General features: G+C 41.4%; 1 protein-coding gene across 1 annotated transcript; it reads left to right on the top strand.

The window, feature by feature from the left end:
- The first annotated feature begins 2,324 nt into the window (after positions 1-2,324).
- Positions 2,325-25,455, top strand: Olfm4 (olfactomedin 4). Its single transcript, XM_031361330.1, has 5 exons — positions 2,325-2,578; positions 8,472-8,624; positions 14,186-14,398; positions 16,629-16,788; positions 23,565-25,455. The coding sequence occupies exons 1-5, from the start codon at positions 2,399-2,401 to the stop codon at positions 24,374-24,376; spliced, it is 1,518 nt and encodes a 505-aa protein (XP_031217190.1). The 5' UTR covers positions 2,325-2,398; the 3' UTR covers positions 24,377-25,455.
- The last annotated feature ends 549 nt before the right edge of the window (positions 25,456-26,004 follow it).

Genomic DNA, 26,004 nt, shown 5'->3' on the forward strand with positions numbered 1-26,004 from the left:
GAAGCCTTCAAAGGTAGCCATGACAACAGGCAACCATCATTAATGAGATTTTTTTTTTTTCTGACAAGGAATCCAACATCCTTTTTGAAAACAGGGATAAGGAAACTAATTATAGTTATAGGCAGGGGCTACCAGCAAATGAGAGTGGATTTTACCCTTTGTTTTGGTAGGAATCTGGAGGAAGAAGGGACCAGAGATGAGAGGCAGAGGCATGATCTCTTCTGTACATCCATATTCATAGCTTTCAATCTTAGTATAATGGAGTCAGTACACCAGTTTCTCACAAATGTCCTATGCTTTCTCTGTCTTGGGCTAAGCATTGAAGAGACTAGAACATTTTGTAAAAGGGGCCAAGGCTGAATGACTTCCAACAGGGAATAATGAATTTCACAGTCCACATCCTGCTTCAATAGAGAGTTCCCAGAAAGAAAAAAAAAAAAAGGACATCTAGTTCAATTTGAATATTAAACTGACAGCATTTATTTTATTATAAATATATCCCAAATATGCATAGGGCCTACTGATGCTAAAACTAATTTGTTGCTTATTGAAGTTTTAACATGAAACTGTGTTTAGGGAACAATAAGTGACATATGAGCTTAAAAATACATTTCTTACTGTTTGAACAGCTAGCCTTTAGTCCACTGTCTCTGACCTTGTTCTTCACCACAGATTTCCTTTCTATTGATGCTAGGTGGATGATGTTGTTTCTGGCATTGGGTCCCTGTCCTTCCTCGATCTCCTTTAGCTGTTTCCAATCCAGTGTTCCATGGACCACGTGTAACATTGGCCTGAGTAGATACTCTCCAATGACTTGACAAATGTGCTTCAATGTGGGTAGTGGTGAAGGCAGCACCATAAACCTGAGTGATGAGATCATGTAAACTCTGAAACTGAGGATACTTATCTTAGTGGTATGTCCATTCAGTCCCTCTAAGTCAGGGGAAACAGCCCAAAGAGGCTTTGGGGAATACTTAAAAGACATAGACTTGCTTTTAATTTGCTTCCACTCCCTCCCCCATTTCTTCTCTCTTCTTTCCAATCTCCTGCTTGCATTTTTTTCTATCTACCTTTTCCCCTGAGGATATGAATCATACACTGGGCTCCTCACACTAGTGCCATGTTGATTTGGAGAGTACATGGAGCTTATGATGTCACGCTGTGAAAGAACCCCACAAACCAGGCTCTTCCACATGTTCCTGGGATGGGCTGAGGATAACTCAGTCTGCTTTTCTTGTTTCAAACTCCATAGCCTTACATAATGATCCAGGCTATTGGAAATGAAACACAAAACTAGAAGAATCTTAACATTTGTCCAGTACTTTAAAGAACCCAAGCAACTTTCAAGATGCCATTTCACCAAATCTTACTAATTTAGGGATTGTTAGAACTACAGAGAGGCAAAATGACGTGCCCAAGGTCACCCACTCCTGAGTGACAGAGCTAGTTTTTAACATTAAGCCTAGTACATTTTTCCCTCTGCAGAGAAGAAAGCTGAGGTCACAAAGGTATGAACAATGGCCTAGCACAAGGCTAGGTCAACTGGGTAACATAGAAGGCATTCTAGCAACTTTCACTAGTGTGGAGTGTGATCTGTGAGTCCTAAATACCTGGCTAGCCCACACAGAGTGGATGGCAACGAGGTCAGAGAAATCCTTCTGTTGAACTACTTTGGTTGGGTTGGGAGCAATACTCTGACCTGGAGGAATAGTCAACAGGCTGTCTGGGTCCCTTGTTCAGTTGGGCTATTTCTTTTCCTCTAGAAGCACAAAGTGCAGAGTCCTGTGTGGATTTCTAGAGAACAAAGTCTTGGTGGGGTTGTTGAAAGAACTTGGGATAGGAGGATATAAGGCAAGGGGCAGGCCAGAGCTGACTTGGGCAGCAGGTTCTGAAGAGGAAGTCTTTAGACATCTTAGAGGAGAGTGGTATGGGCTCACTAGAGAGACTTTTCACTCTATCTGTGGAAAACCAAATTCCTCAAAATGGGAGCAAACACCCAGAAGTCATTTCTAGGCAGAAGGACAAAGGTTGCTTTTTTTTCTAGGAGCCTCCAAACTGTCTCATCCACAAAGACTACTTTGATTCTGTCTCCTTCAAGGAAGTATCAAGTTAGAAACCAGATATTGACTTGAGGAAATTTATATGAGTTAATATTTGTCGGTGGGGGGTGACAGGGTGGGAGGGGATCTGTATCTAAGGGCAGGCCACAGAGTGGGGCTTGGTACAAGGTGTGGACAGGACTCAGGTTGCAGATGTCCCAACCCTCCTAGGGTGGGTCACATGTTCCCATGGCTACTTCCTCTTTCTTGACACATTGGTCATGGGGAAATCCCCACTGGGAGCTATAAGAAGCCCTGGGGCTCTGGGAAGAAGCCAGCATCTTAGCTAAGAAGGCAAGATGAGTTACAGCCTCCTCCTGGTCCTTCTGTTCTGCCTTGGCACTGCATCCAGGGGCTTGACAGCTCTGGACTTTACACATTCCCTGGAAGTGACCACAACTCCAACATCATCCCAGGCTACAGCTGCCTGGTTGCCTTCGGGAGGCACATCTTGGGCAGAAGGTGGTACTGTGTCTCAGGTGAGGGAGTTGCTCAGTCTGGATGAGCTATGTTCAATCTCCTTCTGCTCACTTTTGGGGGGACCTGAATACAATTTCATGGTTGACTAGACCTGGGCACTTTAAAGGATTTATGACTCTCTCTGTTCACTGGAGATGCCTGGAAAATGAATTAAAACCTGGGTAAAGTAATTAAATTGTTAGCAGGAGAGACAACAGCCCAGTTTTCTAGCTAATGTATTTCAAGAAAGGCATGTTCTAAAGAGGTTCTCGACCCAGGGTGACCTGTAGGATCAGTGGTGAGGAGAATCTTAAAAATCCAGAATCCTTGGTTCTACCCTACACATGTGTTTACAACCCAGGCATTTAAAAGATGTCTAATTGATTTTAATGCGTTGTCTGGGATGAGAGATTCAGGAAAGGGATACTCAGAGTTGCCACTCCAGCAAAGTTTATCCAACTGATTTGCTGCTCAGAGGTAGCCTTTTGGGTGTTAACATCACACTCTGAGGGAGTGAGAGTCTCCAGGCAGCATCTGGAGTCTTGCCAGTTCCTCTGCACCTAGTTTATAAGGAAGATGGGCAATGGGCATGAGGACATGGAATGGTCAGTAAAGCACCTTCCACACTAGTGTGAGAACCAGTGTCTGTGTTTCTAGCATTCACCTAAAAATCCAGGCCAAGTGGCACTCATCTGCAATTCCATCACTGGTTGGAGGAGGCAGACACAGGAGGATCCCTGGGGCTTACTTGCCAACTATTCTAGCAAATTGTTGATCTCCATATTCAGTGACAGATCTTATCTCAAGAAAAATTAAGTGGCAAGTAGTAGAGAAATACATATACTATCTCTACACACACACACACACACACACACACACACTCACACAAACACATACACATGTACACATACATATATACATACATACATACATACATACATACCTACATATATACATCAGTTCTAAAAAGAGGAATTACTAATCTTAGGAAAATGCTATTGTATGTGGACATTTCCCAAGAGAATGCTAACTCTTTTCAATCTTTCTTTCTTTTTTTTTTTTAATATGGAATGGCTGGGGCTACTTCCGGTGCCAAACAACTGCAACAGTAAAATGAACGAACAAAGGGTCCGTGTTTCACAGGGATCAGCCTGGAATGGCTCCCAATTTGGAATGCTTGGTTTGCCTAATTCTTTGAGGGTGAGAACTCTCTAGCTTTCCTTTAAAAAAAATAAAGAGAGGCATGAAGGAGCTGCAGGATGTAGGACAGGAAACAGTTGCCCACTTTACCTCTGGAACTTTCTTTTTAATATATATGCTATTTTTTAATTGGTTATTTCATTTATTTACATTTCAAATGTTATTCCTCTTCCTGGTTTCCCCTCCACAACCCCCCTATCCCATCCCCCTCTCTCTGCTTCTACAAGGGTGCTGCCCCACCCACCCACCCACCCACTCACCCACCCACTTCTGCCTCCCTGCCCTGGCATTCCTCTATGCTGGAGCATCAAGCCTTCACAGGACCAAGGGCCTCCCTCCCGTTGATCCCAGATAAGGCCTTCCTCAGCTACATATGTGGCTGGAGCCATGGGTCCCCCTATGTGCACTCTTTGGTTGTTGGTTCAGTCCTTGGGAGCTCTGGGGAGTCTGGTTGGTTGATATTGTTGTTCTTCCTATGGGGTTGCCGATCCCTTCAGCTCCTTCAGTTCTTCCCCTAACTCCTCCATTGGGGTCTTGTGCTCAGTCCAATGGTTGGCTGCATGCATCTGCATCTGTATTGGTCAGGCTTTCTGTAGGAGTCCTGCTCTGCCAAACTTCCCAGGTTGGCCTTGCTACAGGGTGGCTTGTACTCTAGGGCTCCTAACTCCTCAAAGTGCCTCCTTCAGAACTGCTAGGCATTCCAGTTAGAGATCCTTTAGCCAGTCACTTTCATCAACTTGTCTGAGTGGAAGAGTGAATAGGAGAAGGAGAGGGAGGGGCTTTTCTGTGAGGACTTACATTAGTTTCATTAAAATCTGGGACGATGAAAATGTGACCAACAAATTGTTTGGATGGGGCCCAGAGGGCAAGGGCATCAGTAATGCCCAGTGCATGCCTAAGGGATGCCAAGACTAAGTCAACACATAATGCATCTTATTTAACCCCCAAGAGTTAGGTGAGAGTAACCGTCCCATTTTAAAGTAAATCTGAGGCTTACTATGGTGAGGGGTCATTGACTTAGAGTCACCTGGGACCTTATACCTCCCCAGATCAGTCCATTCATCTACTTTAGTTGTTTCATTCAGGTTTTAACTCATTTCAAAGGAGCTTGTTGTGAAAAACCATACTACTGCGCGCAGCTTTCTGTATTTCCAGGGCACAGATGAAAATTGCATTTAAAAGGGGATCAAGCTTAGAGAATCACAACCATACTGGCTTCTCAGTAGCCAAAAATCTTATCTTGGGGTACTAAACAATTTCTGGGGACACTCAGCATGGGCTATTTTAATTTTTTTTTTTGTAAGATGTGGTTAACAATAGTAATTTGTTGTAAAGGTTCACTACCAATCAAAATCCAGCATTTCGATGTAACATCATCAGCTGAAATAATAGAAAATAAAATACCAGAACAGAGCAATTCAAAGTGCCCACTGTCTATTAATAAGGCAAACATTTAAAAGTAGGTAAGAACTAGTAGTTAAATTGTACTTAGAGGCTTCAGTTTCCTTCCTTGTTTGCTTATCTGCCTGGGGTGAGTGAGTCAGGCTCCAACCTCCCTTTTATAGTGGACCAGGTGTCAATTCCACTATAAACCTAATTTTCTAGGGCTGGCTGTCAGCTTGATGAGCTTGTTGGAAAGTAGTGGAAAACCCTTTTATAACTGTCATTGAGCGAGTTCCAAAACGTATCATTTTCTGTACTTCTGAAACGCCGAGTACCATTATTCTATGTCGTGAATCTTTGTGGGCACTTAGACTTGGCTGCTAATTAGAGCCAATTGCGACCTTAAATCACAAATGTGAGTCATACCGTCCGCTGGAGGGCTCACAACGCTGTGCGTGCCTCCAATGAAGTGGCCGCTTCCTCTCACAGATGTCGGGAAGGCTCCTCACGGTCACTGGCAGAGTTGGAAGCAGAATGGTCTGGGTGCCTTTGTCATCAGGGTATGAAGCTGTTGGAAAAGTCCCTAGGGCATTCAGAATGAAAGTGAGCCTGATTGAGCCAGAATTGGTCTTAATCAGCTTTTAATTCCAGAGCATGGGGTATTATAGACCTTAGTAACTGTTAACTGAATATATACCGAGTGTGAACTTAGTAGTACATTCGCTCTTGTGGGGCCTACAGGGTTCTACTTGCCCTCCGCCAGAGGATCATGCATCCTTTCAAAGGCCAAGAGGACAAGCACTTGTCTTTGCGTCCTTTTCCCACATGTCACTCATGTAGTTTAAGCATTCACTGCAGAGAGACTCATCACCATTAGCTTCATTGTCTTTGAATTCCAGGAGCAGAAATATCTCTAATGGGAGACACTGATCAAACTTATGGACCGTTTTGATGTCAGTCGAGCACGCTGGGCTGATGATAAGCAGGATGGAGGCCACAGCAGTGGGGCAGAGATGTTCAATAGAAGACAGTGGAATGGCTGTCAGCAAGCCTCATAATTATCTGCGTGTCTTTCAGGTGAACTTCAGGACTGAGAGTTGGTAGCTAGTGGTTCCTAGTTGATTGTCCAGAGACTGCTTGATGATGTCTCCTGTTCCGGAGCTGACAGAGCTTCTCAGAGAACTCTAGGAATGGTCCACCCTGTCTTGTGAAGCTAATTAACCTCCTCTTGTCAATGCAATGCAAGATCTTTTCTTTGCCAGATAGTTAGTATAATAAGGTATCTCTTCAAGAGCTTGTAAAAGACTCGGCATACCTATGCTAGAGTCTTTCTATCTTTAGATGGAGTGATAGATTTGAGTCTAAGAGAATCCAACCTCTCTGATAGACTCCTGCTGTGTTTTCTCCAGTCCTTATTCATTCTTTGCAGAGACCCTTCCCCTCCCTACTCTATGCTTGCTCCATGTGCAGCCTATGCTTGCTCTTATGCCTTACTCCCTGATCCCTAGGATGAAGGGATCTGATTTGACAAGAAAGGTCAATGTCAGGACTTTTCCTGCAATGGAGGGGTGGTAAGGTAACCCAGTAAACGGTAAAGTGATTGCAAACACAGGGACTTGAGCTTGGTCCCCAGAGCTCCAAATTTAAAAGCCAGGTGTGGTAGTTTGAGGTTGTTGTCACAGTGCTGGGAAGGCAGAGTGAGAAGGATTCCTGAAGTTCACTGGCCAGCAGCTGAGCCTACTTGGTGAGTCCCAGGCCAATGAGAGACTGTCTCAAGAAAAAAGGGAGATGTTGCCTACTGAATGCACAGGGTTGTCCTCTGGCTTCCACATGTATACATACAAACATACATACATATGTATATACATACATACATAGAGATATAACACACATACTGACTCATATATACTCACCGGCACACACACACACACACACACACACACACACACACACACACACACACACACTTGTACACTACACTTGCACACACACACACTCGCACACATTTCATTCTTATCATTTTAGAGAGGCTTCGGTTCATTTAAAATCCAGCACAACCACTACCCTTTTCAAAAACCTTACGGCCCATGAGTCATACTGATGGGCTAAATCTCGATCACAGGAGCATCTAATTTCTTGAACAAGTTTGATCATGAAGATCAGTAGGGTAGCTTGTGTGTGGAGCAGATACACTCAGCTACCACCAGCTGATGTGAACTTTGAGGCATGGTTGGAATCTCTCCAGACTGAAAACTGCTTTCTCCTCCTTGTTTCTTAAAGAACCCCTTTCGGCTGATGCTCCATAGGTGAGCTTTGGGCTGGTCTTCTGATGAGATCATTAAAAGGCACAGCCAGTTGGCTGACGAGACTCACTCTGCAAGGCAGTAGTAATGAAAAATGTTAATTGTGCTAGGATCCCCTTGGGGAAGTTCAAAGGGGACAAAAGAAAAACAGAATCTTTCAAACCTGTCATTTTAAAATATGCAGTGGCATCGAAGTGTGAGCCTGAATATCTTAAAGAAACTTCAAATATTTTAAAATGATGGTTTTTTTTGTTTTTTTTTTTTTGCAAGTGGTAAGCTAAAGAAGTTCTATTTGAGAAATTTGCGAGTAAGCTACAAACTCATACACTGCTCAGTTTTTGAGTGAATAGATGGATTGTTTTCATTTGAAAAAAAAAAGTGAATTTTATAATTTCCCAGCTGAAGAGAGGAGTTCAATTCTCACTGGATAGCTTTACCATGGCCCACAAACGTTCATGGTTTCTTTATTATAACTGAGAGAAACTGGACTGGGATTGGAGTAAAAGCGCAAGCGAGCATTCGTGCATGCGTGGGAGCGTGCGTGCGTGTGTGCGTGCGTGCGCGCGCGTGTGTGTGCATGTGTATGCAGAGAGTCAGCTCACACCATTTGCTTACTCTAGAGGATGGCCCATCAATCAGGGGGGTCTCAATTTCATAGAGGAAATGGACAAGAGATATCACATCCTGCAAACAGCAGAACAGTTGTGCAAACTTAGTAGTCCCTTAAATATCTCTTGTGTCCCCTCTTTCTTTTCTTTTCTTTTTCTTTTCACAGAGACAGCAGTGATTTCTTTAAGACTTCTCAAGCATGGGGAATCTTTCTTTTGGTACAAGCTACTGACATAGTGGCTAAACACATGGGTAGAGATGAGGTCTGGCTTGTCTCTGCGATGTTGTTCATTGATATGTTGGATTCTACTAGTTTGCCTCCAATCACTCTTCTGACAAGCAAATTTCTGTCATTCCTGATGGCCTAAAAGGTTCGTTTCCCAGCTTATTACTGATGTTCATCTTTTATTACTTACAGCCACTTTCCAATTTCACTGGGTCTGTGGACAGCCATGGGATCTGCCAGTGTTCTGTTTCCCTGCCGGACACCACCTTTCCCGCTGACAGAGTGGAGCGCTTAGAGTTCACAGCTCACATCCTTTCTCAGAAATTTGAGAGAGAGTTTTCTAAGGTAAGTGTTTTCTTTTCAAACAATGCACCGATTTATAGTAAATCTCTGAGCTCAGAAACTAGTGGAACTCAGGAAGAGAGTGCGATCAAAGCTTAGTCGAAAAATTTACTGCATGAAAGAAAAATTACTGTTCTTCACACAGTGGGGAAAAAATGGGAAACCCTCTGGTCCAGCCTGCAACTTTGATTGTTTGATGTTTTTTTCTCCTTGGCCTTTTCCCACTTTTCCAGTTTTGATTTGTTTTCTCTCCCCTCTTCTCTGTCCTCTTTGGATCTAGTCTGTCTTACTTCTCTGTCATATTTTTCTTCAATCCCTATTCCATTCTTGTTCCTAGTGGTTTCCTATTCACTTTGCCTTAATTCTTCCTCTTGTTCATTCTTCCTAAACTTTCTTACTTTCCCTTTTTGATTCCTTTGATTGTTACACTCTTGTTGGTATTATCTCACCTTTAGATGGTCCTTTTCCCTCTTCCTTCCTTCCTCCTCCCCATCCTCCCCTTCCTTCCCCTCCTCCCTTTGCTCCTCCTCCCCTTCCTCCTCTCTCTCATCTTCCTCCTCCCTCTCCTCCTCCCCCTCCTCTACCCCTTCCTCCTCTCCCTCTTCATCTTCCTCCTCCTCTGGGTTTTCCTCCTCTTTTCCCTTCTCTTTCAAATCTTCTCCTTCCCATTCTCCATTTACCTTCCTGCTTTTCTTCCTTACCTCTTTGACTTTCTTTCCTCCTTTAAGGATGCATACATTTAAATCTGTGTAAATCCCTCCTTTCTTCCTCCCTCTCTTTCTTGGGAGTTATTTTTGATTGTCACAACAGGAACATTTCATTCCACATGTCTCCCATGAAACCAAAATTATGGGCTTCTTTAGGAATTTGAGTAGAGATTAATAAGTCTCTTAGCATTGGGGAAAACCCTAGTTAGAACCTTCTGGTTTCTGCTCTGTGTAGCCAGAGGAATTTGTTCTAAAGGCTTTGCTTTTTACTCTTAGCCTGCTGGAGCAATGTAACTTGCCATTCCAGTTTTGACCCCATTCCAGCTTTTTGCCACACTACAAATCAACTGGAAAGGCTCCTATTTTATGCCCAGGTGAAGTCTGGGCTAGAATATAATCACATTATGCATTATTTAATACAACCCCATTAATTTACAAGGCGCTCTGGCTTTACTGCAGCCAAATAAGTTTTCCTGAGCAATTTAAGTGTAGCCACCACCTCAACATCCAATGTAGTTATCCTTTAAGACAAAAAATTATGGTGAGCCTGAGACCCTGCTTTCAACCTGAATTGGTAGATAAATATTCTAAGTTAAAATGAGTGTCCAGGAAAATGTGTTTGACTACTCCAGGAACCTAGCTTCCCAAGAAATAAGATGTCCTTGAATTAATCAGCAGAAAAGGCACAGCACTAAATTATAAATTCCAGCCATTAATATTCATAGCCTTATTCCAGCATAATCAAGTGGAGATAAGAAGTTATGCATAAAAACATAACAAGTAGAGGAAAATCCTAGGTAAAGATCTTTTTTCAGTTGGAGTCATTTGCTTTGAAATCGTGGAAGCCCCTGATTTGCATGGCTTCTTGCTGGCAGGAGTGTGAAGGGCAGTCTGAGACCTCAAGCTGCTCCAGGGAGAGTATGTGGCTGCCAGGTTTGTGAATGTGGGGCATTTAATTCCAGTGCTGTAAGTGGGCCTGGGGCAGGCGGCACCTACTTTTGCTAATAATTGGAGGAGAGAGGGGACAGCATAGGTGAGAAATTTTTCAGTTCTCAAGGTGACAGTAGTTTGTCTGTCCACCCCAACAAGAAATGGAAGCCTAACAAAGGAGTTTACCATCAGCTTTGCAGGGCTAATTTGCGATGATGGTAGATGGCACTAGTTGTAACTGTAGTGACCTTCATTTGCATTTGTCCAAGTGCTTCTGGTGTCCTTACTCTCTCAAGCAAGCCTTTAATGGACATAGGCTGGTCTCCTCCTTCCCACTTTAATGATGGAAAACCCAACATTCACATGGGGAAAGGGGCTTCCCTGAGGTCATTCCTCTCTTGGTTGCTATGTTTAGGGATTTGAGCCTTCACAATCAAGCCAGATCTTTCCCCCCTGTCTAGGTTATTACTCTTTTGAGAAGACCCAAGATATGTACTAGGTCAGTTATGTCTTCAAATCCTGAGTTATCTCTTTAGCTGAGGGCTTTTGGATTTCTGGGTGAATTATTATAGCTGTCTCCAGGGTGTCTTAGAAATCACCATTTATCTACGAACCTGGGGGAATGCCCATTCTGAGTAGGTGAAAGGCTTGAGACTGCCTCCATTAATTCATTATCTGTCAGTACACAGGGAAGTCAGGAGCTGCTTCTGCAGAAAATACAGAAAACCTTTTAGATTTTTTTTTTCTGTTACTTATGACACATCCTGGGTGGCCATTCCTAGGAAGAATATGACATAAATGGCAGCCCAGGCTTTGTTTGTTTGTTTATTTTGTTTTCTTTCTCTCAAGGCTCCAATTCTTTGGGGCAAGTCATTTAATATGGCACATTTGCTAATAGATGCTCATGCTTGAGAAGGTTGAGGCAGCCTGGGAGATATTTGAACGACCTATAAACAAATAACATTGATTGAGCAATGCTTTGTGCACTGGAATAAAAGTAAATTAAAAGGTCAGATTGAAAAAATACTGAAATTGTCATTTCTCTACTCATTTCTAGAATTTATAGAGCATCCGTTAGTGAGGCCCTTAGTGTACATACTCTCTGGTCTCTAATAATCTTGCAAGCTTGATGTCGTTATCCTTGGTTTGGAAAGTATAGTAAAACTTAGAGAATTTAAGTGATTTGCCCAGTGGGCACTGAAGTTAAATTTGAGCTAAGGCAGCTCTTGTACCAAAATACTGCACATTTTGATGATATTTTCAAGGTCAATTAACCTAATTACATTTGCTTTTAAGAATATGTTGAAAATGACGGTATGTTCAAAGTCCATTTACTTATTTCAAGTAATCTGGCTATAGTTATCATCATGGGTTTGGAGAAGCCGATAGAACTATGAACCAGACTATGAACCAGACTAATTATTTAGCCAGATAGCCAGCCACATTACCTCCTGATTTATGACAAGATCACATTAGTTGTAAGAAACAACAGCAGCCATCTCAAAATAGAGTCCAAATAAACTCTCTCTCTTTCTCTCTCTCTCTCTCTCTCCCTCTCTCTCTCTCTATCTATCTAATATATATTAATCCATGACATAGTTAAATGGATACCAAGGAAATAGAACTATGAATCTCAGCCTGGTGATTTGAAGGCGAGCATTGTTCTCAGGCTCACACTTGTCTGTAGTGATGAAATTGGGGCAAAGATGTTGCTCCAGCTATGTGTCCTCTCCATCTTAGACCCATACCATTGCTAGCACACTTTATAGCATCCCTGGTCTCTAAATGCCAGTATCACAAGACCAGTCCTCAATGTGACAATGCAAATGTCTTTAGATATGATGAGTACCCCCTGGAGACAAACTCCCCACTTGAGCCTCCTCCCATTGCTTAGAACAAGGATTCTAAATCTAGGAGAAGTATACTAAAGATACTACACACCAGTGGTATAGGGCTGGACTCATCACTGGGCTTGCTGTTACTGAGCTGAGACTACTCAGGATAAATCCTCAAGTTCTCAAGTCTGCCTGCACCATCTCCATGCACAAAATCTAGACAAACTGCATATTTCACGTGTGAAGTCTTTCTGGCCCATCTTCAAATTTTCTCTGGCCCACCATAATTGTAGATAATTCCAGTGTTCCCTGAATACCACTCAGCTTTCCTCCAAATGTCAGCAGAAAGGATCCCCCTTCAACATTTCCTAGAAGATTAAGAGAGACCTTTTGTTTTACATCTGAATTTAAGGAGGGCCCAGCACGAATTCTCCCAGGTCACAAACTCCAGGCCATGCCTTGGTTTTCTGTGAGAGTGGGGGCGTGCTGGGGTCAGTGATAGACTGCATTTTACTTAGCAGGGGTGACTATTGCATCACTCATTTGTGCAGAACAGTAGCTGTAATGTGCCACCAAAGTGTTCCAGGAAAGCTGAGGCTGTTTTATTTGTTCCAAGAGCTGGCAAGGCCAAATGCCACCAAGCACACTCATTTCTCAAACTTCCATCTCTGCAATGGATTGCTACATTATTGTGTTTTCACCACAGGCGAGGTTTTTGACCATTTTTTTTTTTTTTAAAAGAAGTTGAAACCTGAATGCCTTATGTCTGTGTTTATTTTTAGGGGGCCAGGGAGGAGATTTTTTTTGTTATATGCACCTCCCACACTTTAAAAAAAAAATACCTGTATACACAAAAATATCATGATTGCTATCGGCCTCTGAGCAATGGGGCATCTGATGGCAGTGAACATTGCTTGCCTGAGGAGATGCAGTAGTTGTGCCAAGCGCTGCAATGCCAATGTTCATTAGACACCTCTTTTCCTGAGGCCCTAGCTCTGAAGGTTTGTGGCCTATGAGTCTATTCTAATTTTCATGGTGAGGTTAAGTGGAAGGGTTACAACGACAGGAGTTAGGGCTGCCTTTGTCATTAGAGAGACCATGGGTCAACATCTATATGAATTCATCCAGGCAGTTGACATTAGTGCAGTTAGTGGGGAGAGGTATGAGTTATGCTCACATTTTAAAAGAGAGACTGAAAGCAGCAACTTTTTAATGAGCAGGTCTTTGAAAAAGCCATGACATTTCTTTTAGAGATCACATGCAAAAAAGTGTCCCTGACTGTTTATTGAAATATCCTTTTGGAGATTCCAATTATACACTCAACCACCAAGGGAATTTTTGGAACCTTAACTTAATGATCAGACATTCAAATGTATGCAACAAATGTGTAATTTAAAGGTCTGATTGCAATAATCAGTTCTTAGAATAAATGTGAGCTCACTTAATGAAATGTGCATTCTGCAGTTGTGCCTACACTCACAAACTGTATAGAAAGTTGGGTCATTATGCTTCTTTGTAAAAGGCAGAGGGGTTCAAAATTCTTGGCACATGATTCACAAGGAAATGATTCTACTCAGTGCATTTCTTCTCTTCTAGAAAATATTGAGACTTAGAGCAATACCTCTAAACTAAAGACTGGTAGAGGTAGTGATTGTCTCAGGAGTACATTTAATAGTGTCTTGAGACAGTTTTGATAGTCATAACTGGGAGCAACTGAATATCCTACAATGTGCTGTATAGCACCCCACAAGAAAGAGACTTCCTTGAAATGTCAATAGCACTGAGGCTGAGAAATTCTGATTTTCAGCAAATGAGCTGAGAAGAAAGATGATCCCAACTGGTTCAGTTGAGTGAGCTAACATCCTCAGGCTTTAAAATGGAGATTAAAATATACATACAGATTATTTTCAGTGTATGTAAGTGAGACCAAAAGCCTCAGTAATATGGCATTTTTAATTTGCATTTGGATTAAAAAAATCCATTCCTCCACAGTGATTGGCAAGGATCAAATAATCTTCACATTTTTTGTAGTGGAAGAAGTCTACTTGATATCACCCTGTGAGTTGACATAAGCTTTTTGTTTCTTCACTAGGTGAAGGAGTATGTCCAGCTAATAAGTGTGTATGAGAAGAAGCTCCTGAACCTGACGGTCCGAGTAGAGGTCATGGAGAAGGACAGCATCTCTTACACAGAACTGGACTTTGAGTTGATCAAGCTGGAAGTGAAGGAGATGCATAAACTGGTCATACAGCTGAAGGAGAATTTTGTTGGAAGTACAGATATTATTGACATGTTAGAAGTGGAGGTAAGGAATGATCAATATCTTAGTATATCAATAATGCATTTGTGGGCTGGGAGCTGTGGCACACACTTTTAATCCCAGCACTTGTGGGGCAGAGGAAGATGGATCTCCGTGTTCACGGCTAGCCTGGTCTACAAAGAGAGTTCCAGGACAGCCAGGGTTGTTACACAGAGAAACTCTGTCTCAAAACAAACAGACAAATAAAATAAAATAAAATAAAATAAAATAAAATAAAATAAAATAAAATAAAATAAAATAAAATAATTTCATTCAGTAACTTAACTAGTGCCATGACCTGGATGGCCTATCTCTTTCCTCAACCCTAATTCTCCTATTGTCTCAGGACCATGAGATCCATCCATGTTCTGTTTTTGATGACTGCCTATACTTACATAGTAAGTTAAGTGTATTGGGAACATATTGACTGAGAAGCAGATGTTGGACACCAAGAATTCTGCCCCAGAACTAAATGACCTTTCTGGTTCCAGAAAGTGGTACCATAAGTGTTAATGACTTGTCTTTGGCCATGTGAAGTCAGGCATCTTCTCTGTCCTGGATTTATCCTCATGAGGCTAGAAACACAGTTTACCTAATTGCAGGTATCTTGCCTTTTTGAATGACCACCGATTTCTCTTAGAATTATTCTCCACATACTGAAATTTCCTGTGCATCAGGCCTTATGTAGATCTGTTTGGAGTTGTTTTGTACAAGGTAATAGATATAAATCAATTTCTAGTCTTCCGCATGCAGCAATCCAGTTTGACTAGTGCAATTTGTGGAAGGTGCTGTCTTTTCTTCAGTGTGCATTTTCTGCTGTTTTGTCAAAAGTCAGGTGTCCATTGGTGTGTGGAGTTATATCTCACCCTTCAATTCTATTACATTGATCCATGTGTCTGTTTTTAATGCCAGTGCCATACTGATGTTTTTTTATTACTATGGCTCTGTAGTACAGCTTGAAATGTGGGCTGGTGATTTGTCCAACATAGCAATAAAACAGCTCTTGATGGCATATTGCTATACCCATAGATCAGTGTATCACTCAACACTCAGCAGAGAAGCTTCTTCTTGAAATAGACGGTAATTAACATAGAGACTGACGGCTGCACAATGTGCAGAAATTGAAAGTCTCTGGAGTATTCAGTTCTGAGTGGGATGTGGTTATCACACTGACCTCAATGCTCAGGGACCTATGCAGAAAGAGGGGGCAGTAAGGTGATAAGAGCCAGAGGTGCTGGACTATTTTAAGAAAGTAGCATTCTCCAGGTACAACAGAGTAGATACACAACAAGCTCACAGAGGGTGATGGCATGCATGCAGTGTGTGCAAGCTCAAGGAAGATACAAATCTGAGCATGAAGGAGGGGAAGTGGGCACAAAGTCCCACCCCTAGCCCAGAAGCTAGTGGTAAATGATAGCTATTAAATTAGTTTTCTTTAACTGAATGACACTGGGTACCTCAACCCCACTCCAAAGTAACCCTGTGCTCAGGAGTGAATTGACAACACAAATTGGACTTCCTGCTTTTCGTTGCCTTTCTTCCTTTGTTTCTGTTCATTAGGAGCGAGAAAGACTGTGAAGTTGAACGAGTGTGGAGGGGGGGGGATCTGGGAGGAGTTGGGGGAAGGGAAAGATTAGGAAAAAATATATTGTGCAAAATTCTCAATGAACATACTGAAAAATAAAGCGTTTAGGAATTAAGCCAAAAAATATTTCTTGTGAATATATTTTAGCAAAGTCTTTAAAGATCTATGGATAAGATTATCATATGAATGTTATGGTTGGGTAATTTACATCAACCAGCATTTACCAGCACAGTCATGACACGGCCTATAATTGAGAATTCTAGTTACATGTTTTAGAATTTACATTTTTTCCTAGCCCTCACCATTCATTAGAAACTTAATTATAATACAACATGAGTAAACACGAGTTTATGTGGGGAAGGTTATTAGAAATGAACTTTAATGGACATTTGTGAATGCCTAGAGTGAGCCTGTGCTCTATTATTAAAGCTGTTAAAATCTTTGCCATTTTCTTCTTGTCACACACATTGCCTGAGATGTGACAGCCGTTCAGTCTAAACCATAAAATGTATTCTTCCAAATGAAACCATTCAGAGGAATCTCTGGTGTATTCTGTAGCAATGTTTCACTAAATGACAAATTCAGCCTCGGAATGTTTATGAAAGAAATTGCACAATAATATAAAGTCACTCTGAATTTTTACTTCTTTAGATAAGGAATATGACTCTCCTGGTAGAGAAGCTGGAGACGCTAGACCAAAACAATGTCCTTAGCATTCGCCGGCAGATCTTGGCTCTGAAGACCAAGCTGAAAGAATGCGAGGACTCTAAAAGTGGCCTTGTGCCTGCCATGCCCCCTCCTCCTGCTCCTGGTAAGCCTGCTATGTATCTGTTTTTATCTCGTGAGACCCCATAATGAGCCTTGATTTGGGGGCAGGGGGATTGTAGTAATGGAGGTAACAGGGCATTTTTGCAGTTCTGAGTTTATTCTTCCATGCTTTAAATTCTCCTACTTTCAACTGGTTTTATTATCCATATTCTGGGTTGCCCAGAGGAAGAGCACGGTGAGTTTTGTAAACAAAGCCCACTAGCTACACATATTCCTTTTGCACTGGCCTAGCAAGAAGGCTGTGTCTGAAGAGATAAGAGCTATGGAACTAGGGATGGTAGAGCATCTAGAATCTTTATGTGATATTGCCTTTTGATACATGGTAAGGGATGATTGGCTCAGTTAGGCACAGGTTGGGTGTGTGTCTTTGTTTTTCTGCTCTTCCTCTCTTTTGCCCTCACTTTCACACTCCTCTGCACTGCACACACCTCTGATGTGCATGCTGGTACCTGCGGCATTCTGAGTCCTGGAATTCACTGAGAATTAAAGGGGTTGGGGGTCTCACGTGCTATGGGCATGCCTTGCTACCCATCAAACAGGAAAGGATCTCATTCTCCCCCAGATTCCCCAGGTTAACTCTGGAACAATATGTGTGTGGGAGGGAGGGGTAGGGGTGGAGCAGGCAGCTACTTAAATTCATCAGTGAATGGAAACAGTGGAGTGGCAGCTCAGAGAGAATAGCTTTGGAATCCTTGCCTTTACCAGCTATGTGGCTGCAGAGAAAAGATCCTTTATCTTATTTGCGAAATGGGAGAATAATTGTGCTCACCTTATAGGGTTGCTATGGGGATTAATGAGACAGTGCTCAGGAAGCTCGGGGCTCTGTAATCAGCATCCACACACCGGCAATGGATATTATTAGTAATCATGATAATTGAAGTGAAAACCTGGCTGTGAACAGAGAAAGGACTAAATCCTGGTACACTGAAGTAGCTTCCTCCAGGCTATCACTCACATCCTTCAGCCCCATCCCTTAGAGAGACCACACCAAAGGAATTTCTCTCAGGGTCTTAAAGCATTTGAGCCTGAATGGGAACCATTGCTTGTCATCAAATTGTGAAGCCATTGTATTTATGAATTCCAATTCTTGTAAGCCTTTTCCTTCCGACTGTATATTTCTGGATCTTGCCAATGAAACTCATTTCTTTAAGGCTTCAATCAGCTAGGACTATAGTTATAAGCCTTTTGGTCTTGTTCAGTGGACGTGTCTCTCCAATTGTTGTTAGAGGTCTGTTCTAATCTGACTTACAGAGGGTGTTTAGGTAAGGACCATGTTCTGTCTTCAGAGACAAACTAAAGCTGAATTGCTGTGAGATTAGTGTTATAAACATGTCAGAAGTGGGAGCTGGTTCTGTTGGACCATGACAGCTCTTTAAGGCAGGAGTCAAAGCAGTGTCATGACCTCTGATAAAGATGAGCAGGCAGGCCCCAGCAAATATCTCTCCTGCAATAGATTTTCCTGGCACTGGTTTCCGGAACCGAGTGCATTTTAAAGCAAGAAGGAATAATTGGGGCCCTTTAACATAGTTCTCTAATATCTCTGTGGAGGGGCTTAAGTCTGAAAAATGCAGCTTTTCTTGAAGGCACACCTGTACTCGGTCACAGAGTTCATTCTGTAACATGTAATCCATCCCTGGTCAGGTGTCAATCACGTAGGGGTGGCATTGAGGGAGAAAAATCCATTGCTTAGCATTTAGAGAAGAAAGCAAATGGGCCTTTTGAATTAGCTTCTTTAGAAATATTTCCAGAACCTTCCCTTGGGCTTTTACATTTAGACTTCTGTGAGCTATTTCAGCCCAGCTGTGTTGTTTAAGCAAACTGAACCCAGCCTTCCACTCACTTTTGCCCAACCTTGGCTGTACCTGGACCCCTGCCAAGTCACTTGGCCCATCTCCAGCTTTGTGCATATTATATTTATGATGTTTATATTAAGCTGAATTTTGTCATGTTTTTAAATCAATTTCTTTCACTTGCTCTCTTCATGTTTGGATTGGTTGATAATGCAGAATTGGAAAATCCCCAGGCACCACAAAGTTGTGAGCCTGTGGAGACTTTAATTAAAGTTCCTCACTATTATGGGACTTTAAAATCTGGCCTGTCTGCTCTTTTTTCTTTCTTTTTTTCTTTTCTTTCTTTCCTTCTTTCTTTCTTTTCTTTTTTTTTTTTTTTTTTTTTTTTTTTTACTGCAGAGTTGCATAGAACAACAACAACCAAAAGTCTGTATGCAGGAGTCACAGCTCTAAAATAACTCTACACTCTCTGGGCTCCCTTGCAGCTGGGCTAAGCTAGTGATCAGTTTGAACTTAGACCCAATGTATGTCAGTTGTAATAAAATGCAGTGTATGCAGTGTGTGTGTGTGTGTGTGTGTGTGTGTGCATATATGTGTGGAAGGTACGTGTATGCGTTTGCATGTGTGTGTATATGTGTGTTTGTATTGCTGCAAAAACATCTTTTCCTGCTTCATTTTACAGAACTTTCTAACTTAAAATAATTGCTCTTATATTTATAAACCCCTCCCCCAACAACTGACTGCAGTCTATTTGTTTTTCCTCTTGAATCTAAACGACAGCACTGTATTGAAAAAAAATGTGGTGAGAATTCTCAGGAGTCACTTTGTTTATGGACCTTGGACTTTGTAGGTACACAGAAGGTAATTAAGTAGATGGTGGGTGACTGAATGAGATGTAGAAGACTCTAGAAGGGGGCAGGCTAAGTTTCTAAGCTTAGAGATAGATGCTGGGGAGTGTCAGAAGTACATCCAGTAATTCAGAATCAATTTATTATCAATTTTCTTACAATTTTAACCATTTTGCTCACTTAATTCTTTGGCTGTTTTGGAATTTTTTTGAGACAGAATTTTGTTGAGGATTTTTTCTGTAGCCTAAGTTGGCCTGACATTAATGTCAAGCCTATATCCTAAGGTTTCCAAGTATTGGGCTTAAAAGTGTGAGCCATTACACTTGGCTTCTAATTCTTACAAGTTAATCATATTTTCTCTCTCTTAGTACATAGACACTTAGTTGATCAGGTGAGAATCTGCACTGACAGACCTGTAATTAAGCATTCTCTGTAGGCTTACCGTGTTTGGCTTTGAAAATCTACTCTATTAGTTTAAAAAGTTTGCCTAGCCATGTTTTAAGGCTCAGGACCATGCGAATACCAGAGGAGGAGAATGATGAAGAGAATACGTTTGCATAGACAATTCCTTGCTCCACATTCTGTTAACACATTATATGTGTACTGGCATGGATGTGTAGTGTTTTATAAATGAGAGGTCGAGTTTAATGATTTGATTAGTCTCTTATTCCTTTATTCCTTTGTATGGAAGGCCCTCTTATGTTTGCTAGGACTACCTGAAGGGATAAAGACACCTAGAAGCCACTATCTAGAAAATAGCCATGGAAACCAAAATCGATGTCATGATGTGGTCATGATGATGGTGGTCACCATTTACAAGCCTTGTTCCTGTTCTTCCTAACCAGCCTGCAGGGGAAGCGTTGCTTATTTGGCTTAAGAAAACTGAGTCTGAGACCATTAAGCAATTTGCTCCATGACATGCAGTTACTGAAGAATGGAGTCAGGATTTAGAATGGAGCACCTTCTCTGTGCCAGGCTTGTGTGTGTCCATAGCTGCTCTAACAAAGGGGGTATCATTGTGGTTTCTGGAACAACAAGGCAGCTCCAACAAGTCATCCACCTGATTAGCTCTCGGTTAGCTTTGCTTCCTTGCTCATAGAGCAGCTGGAAGGATCACCTGGATCCTGAACTTTTGGTGCGTTTTCACCAGCATATGCAAAATGATTCACTGCATGATTCACTGCATGATTGGATCATGGGCTGGACAATTGATTGTGGTCAGTGGGTCCTGATAAAGTTGGGATGGGAAATGGGTAGTAAAGGGAGTGGACTATATTTAGGATCTTGACATGAAGTCAGGGGTAGAAAAGGGTGTGAAATAAAGATGAGCCTAGGATACAGGCTTAGGATATAGGCCTGAGTGGAAGATCCAAACAAACAGGGTAGAGGAGGGGGCACCCTGCTGAGAGTTGGTGCCAAGATGGCCATCAGTTTGGATAGTTTCCTTAAGGTTTGTTGCTGGCCATTGGGGAAGCCAACCACCATTTGCCCCCTGAGTGTCACTGTGGAAACCACAGCCGCAGTTCTGACAATAGCCTTTTATCCTCTTTGGTTCCTATTTCTACTTCCTTTGGACAAAATCCAGAGCACTAAAAATATCCCAAGGGGGTAGAAGACAGAAAGTAAAGAAATGGATTAGAGGAGTATTTGGGAATGATTGGGAGGTGAAGAAAAAAAAAATTGAATTATCATTTAAGTTTAACCTTTGTAAGAGACACAGTTTAAATTTCTGGTCAACATAAGAAATGCTAGACCTTTATTATTATTACTAGGAACACTATTAGTACTATATTTGAAGTAGAATTATTGCTTTAATGATGGAACCATTGCTATAATTTTAGCAGAATTAATGGTGGATTTTGGTTCCTTCATATTTAATGATTTTACTTCAGAGACAGACTGGTCTACATTTATACCCCTAATAATATGAGGATAAGTTAAATGCATCATCAACTTTTCTGAAATATTGTGCTACTGTTGGTTTGGGATATTTTCTTTCCAGGAAAGTCAGGTTCAGTGAAGCAAGCAACCCTTAAGTCTTCCAACCTGAAAGAAGAGAAGTGACTTTCATTTCCTCGCAGTGAAATGTAGTTGCATAAATAAGCGCTCTGCTAGGTATTTTAACCAGAAAATCCAGCTTTAGCATATGGAAATGGGAACAGTTTTTGTTATCATTAAACTGAACACACTGCTAACTTTATTTTAATAATTCATGCGTTGTTTCATAAACAAAGGCAAACAAGCATTCATCTGAGGGATCACTTTTAGGAGAAGAAATAATAATTTATAATTTTATTTATTATTTCTTTAGCAGAGAGCAGTCTCTTGGCTGAACACACGTTGCTTTTTTATTTATGAAATGGTGCATGCATTATTAAAATAAACCTGTGACTGTTCTTGCTTAATGATATGCAAAATTATTTGAGGTTGGGTACAGTGTGGTTTTATTTCTCTACCTGTTGTACGGTTGGCTGGCTTTCCCACCAACTGTGGATTTATGAGAGCATTTAAGGAGCACGTATTTAATTCTGGGACTGAAAAGTCCCAGCAGATTGGAAAAATAAAAGCAGGATTTCTAGTAATGGTTTCACCTCCCAGCAGTCCTTGAGTGAGGAGGGGAGAGAGTGAAGCATTTAGCAAGGAGGAAGAACAGGTCTTTCCCGCTTGGATCCAGGCAGTCACGCAGCTCTCCTTACTTCCCAGTGCTAGTCTCAGGCAGTTCAGTGGAGCTTTGCTTTTGGCTCAAGTTCATGCCTGTGCCCTCCATGGTTCTGTTTCCTCCTGGGCACTTAGAGCCAAATATAATGCCCATGTTCTGCTCTTTCCTTCCCCTTCCCCTTCCTTCCTTCCTTCCTTCCTTCCTTCCTTCCTTCCTTCCTTCCTTCCTTCTTTCCTTCCTTCCTCTCTCCCTCCCTCCCTCCCTATGTCCCTTCCTTCCTCCTTCCCTCCCTTCCTTCCTTCCTTCTTTCCTTCTCCCTCCATAATCTGAGCAGCAAACAAGGAAAAATGACCTCAAATATACCTAACAGTTTTATTTCTTTGTTATCCAATAAAGCATCTATTTTTTAAAGACCAATATTTGTTATAATACCAGAAAATGTGTGTCCAGTTCTTTGGATAGATGTTATGAAAATGCTGGAGAAATTTTCTTTTTTCTTTTTCTTTTTTATATAGCTCATAAACCCTTTTGGTTGGCAGGCATTCTGGAGAGTATACAATCAAAGGGCCAGTTGCCCAGCTGGAGTAGTTTATCATAGGGTTACGTGGAATGAAGTTTCAATGGGCCAGTGCATCTGGTGCCATGTGATTGTACACACATTGACAATGGCTGGGTCAGAACGGGAAGGATGGAATACTTGCTTGCCATTCTATGGGGCATTAGCACATGGGTTATGAAGACCAGGGTTCATCTCAAAGCTCTGAGGAAAGATGGCCAGCAAATGACTTATGTGATGGGATGTGTGCTGGGCACAGAGTAGGCAAGTCCACTGCTAAATGACTTTGTAGCTTCTCAAGGCTGAAATTCCACTCTCACAGGGCTGTCCATCTAGACCTATGATGCTGTATTTAAAACTGATTTGCTTAGGGCTGCACTGGTACCTATTGAGACTATACACTTGGGGTCCCAGGGAAGGCCTGAAGACTCCCCCTAGGACTGTCTTTCATTAATCATAGGTTTTCCTAGGGTTCACCCTGGTAAGTAGGGCTTTATGAGGAAAGAATGTGTTCCTAGAACAATATTACTTTCTCAATTTTGCTACAGAAAATTAAGATACTTGAATAATGCTATCTGGGAGAAGAAAATGCACACAATATCAACTCTCCCCTTTTATTTCTGGGATCTCAAACTTTAAAATGTGGCTTTGTGGAGTTCTATTACATCCATTTTCTAATTTGAAAACCCATGGATGAAAACATGAGGTGGTTTTCATTCCACTCGCACATATCTCTAGCTCTGGCAGTGGGCTCATACTGGTATGGAAACAAAGAGTGGCTCTTCTCTAGGAGAAGACTGTGATTGAACCATGATGGGAAATTTTTTGCGGGTTGATTTTGGTTCTTAGGATATTGAACTGTTTAATCATCCATTTTCTCTGAGAATGTCTTTTCTTCTTTCATAGGAAGCTGTAGTCATGGCGGCGTGGTGAACATCAGCGCTCCTTCTGTCATTCAGCTCAACTGGCTGGGGTTTAGTTACAAATATGGAGCCTGGGGTCGAGATTACTCTCCTCAGCACCCAGAGAGAACCCTGTACTGGGTGGCACCTTTGAATACAAATGCAAGGACTCTCGAGTATTACAGACTTTATGACTCAATGGATAATTTGTTAATCTATTCACATTTCCGACAGTCTCGAATTCAATATGCCCAAGGGGGTGGTACTGTAGCATTCAACAACAACCTGTATGTGAGTTGGTACAACGTAGGGAACATTGCCAAAATTAACCTAACTACCAATGTAGTCGATGTGAATCGGCCCCTCCCTCAGGCTGCCTACAATAATCGCTTTTCATACGCTAATGTGAATTGGCAAGACATTGACCTTGCTGTGGATGAGCAAGCACTGTGGGCAATTTATGCAACTGAGGCCAGCACTGGTAACATAGTGATTAGTAAACTCAATGATACCACTCTGGAGGTGATGAGCACTTGGGTTACCAAGCAGTACAAGCCATCTGTTTCTAATGCCTTCATGGTATGTGGAGTTCTTTATGCTACTCGCACTTTGAACACCAGAACAGAAGAGATCTTTTACTATTATGACACAAACACAGAGAGGGAAGGCAATCTAGCCATCACAATGAGAAAAATTCAGGAAGGAATTCAGAGCATTAATTATCATCCGTTTGACCAAAAACTTTATGTCTACAATGATGGTTATCTTCTGAACTATGATCTTGTCTTCTTACAGAAACCCAGTCAACCTGTCTAAGTGTTAGGGTGAAGGAGGAATGACATGGTTGTTGGCAATTGTCTTCTCCACATATTTAGACATCTGTGGGGAAGTCTAGGAGTGTGTTTCTTTAGGCATGATATTAGTAGAAATAGTTCTATCACAATAGAGACCTAGGCAATTTGTCTCAATTTGATTTCTCTTGGAAACCATCATCCACTTTGGATAGATTTAACAACTGAACTAAGGTCTTTCCAAGAAAAGTTCTCAGAGGATAGGGGTACTATGGTCTAGTGAACTTTCTAGTGAGGTGAAGTCTGAAAATTAAAGAACTAAAAGGGTACTTAGTATGAATTCTGGGAATTCTTTCTCTTGGAAAATTTACATGGTGACCAATCACCCACCACATAGAACCAATGAATTGTCCATTATGGAAAGGGCACAGGGGCTTAATTAGGTAGATCAACATCAGAAGGAGGTGAACATAAGATCAAATATTTAGCTTTATTTTCCTTCCTGGCTCCTGGAACCTGCTTTGTGTATACCAGATAGGTAAATTTGGCACATTAAATGATATCTGTTAGATGTTTAGAGTTTTCTGGAGAATGAATCTATTGTACAATAAGTTGCATTGTACAAATCAGTCCTGGATGGGTTTTCAGATAATATACTTGGCTTTTCTTTTCTCTCATTCTTCACCTACATAACTCAGTAGAACCCTTTACCTCATAATTCAGGTCCCAAGGCAGCCATAGATTAGAAGCAGGCTTAACAACCAATCACCTTTCTCTACTGCTTATGTGTTTTTCTTAGACATTGGCTAGTTTTTTTTTTAAATGGGAGATATATAAAATCAATTAGCTTTCTCTTGTCTTATCATGTAATTTTGGATTATGTTATTACAAGCCTGTAAAAAGACAATTGTCAGTGATGTTACTGGTAGCATTTCTAGCTATATAATAAAGATCGTGGACTAACTTGTACCAGTTGTTTCATATAGTTTCTCTCTTTAAGCCTGGGATTTGCAAGAAAGTGAAAATTTTTATATGTAAAAATTTATATATAAAAATAATACAGAAAAGCACCTTGTAGTGTTAGCTTAATCAGGGCCCTGCTTGAGAACATGCTAGGTGCAGATGCTTCAGTGGCTTTGGATGGCTCTGTTCAAATTCTAATCTTTAAATACTGTCTTTCTATTTCTTTTAAATAAACTATTAAAGAGTGAACTGGAACTAAAGAATTTCATTTTATGTACCATTTTTAATTTTAAAAAGACAGACTAACACCTGACTTAACAGAGTGACCATATCCTACTAAGGGGTATGAACAATGCCTACCTCCTAAACTTGAGGTCAGGAGTGTACATACTAGCAGAAAATATCAACAACTTTTAGAAGAGCCTGAAGTTGGATTTTTTTTTTTTAGTGTGTATTTCCCTTTGAAACCTATACTTTCTGGAAGCTTTTATCATCTGAGTCCGCACTTTTATTTTCAGGGGTATGACCTCATAAGTTTATTAATTTGCATGACTGACCTGATTATTTTCAATGCAAGACCATATTTGTGTGGCTTATGTTCCATTCAGAACTGAGCTATCAACAATGGGTCTGAAAAACTCTGGATCCTTCTCAAATAACATGTGTTGGATAGAAAACAAAGGGAGCAGG

This window comes from Mastomys coucha, unplaced genomic scaffold (assembly GCF_008632895.1).
Source record: "Mastomys coucha isolate ucsf_1 unplaced genomic scaffold, UCSF_Mcou_1 pScaffold9, whole genome shotgun sequence".
NCBI lineage: Eukaryota > Metazoa > Chordata > Mammalia > Rodentia > Muridae > Mastomys > Mastomys coucha.

Coding starts and splice junctions, on each gene's coding strand:
- Olfm4 (XM_031361330.1), top strand. CDS start 2,399: ATGAGTTACAGCCTCCTCCTGGTCCTTCTGTTCTGCCTTGGCACTGCA. Junction 14,399..16,628: donor TTGACATGTTAGAAGTGGAG/GTAAGGAATGAT, acceptor TTACTTCTTTAG/ATAAGGAATATGACTCTCCT. Junction 16,789..23,564: donor GCCCCCTCCTCCTGCTCCTG/GTAAGCCTGCTA, acceptor CTTCTTTCATAG/GAAGCTGTAGTCATGGCGGC.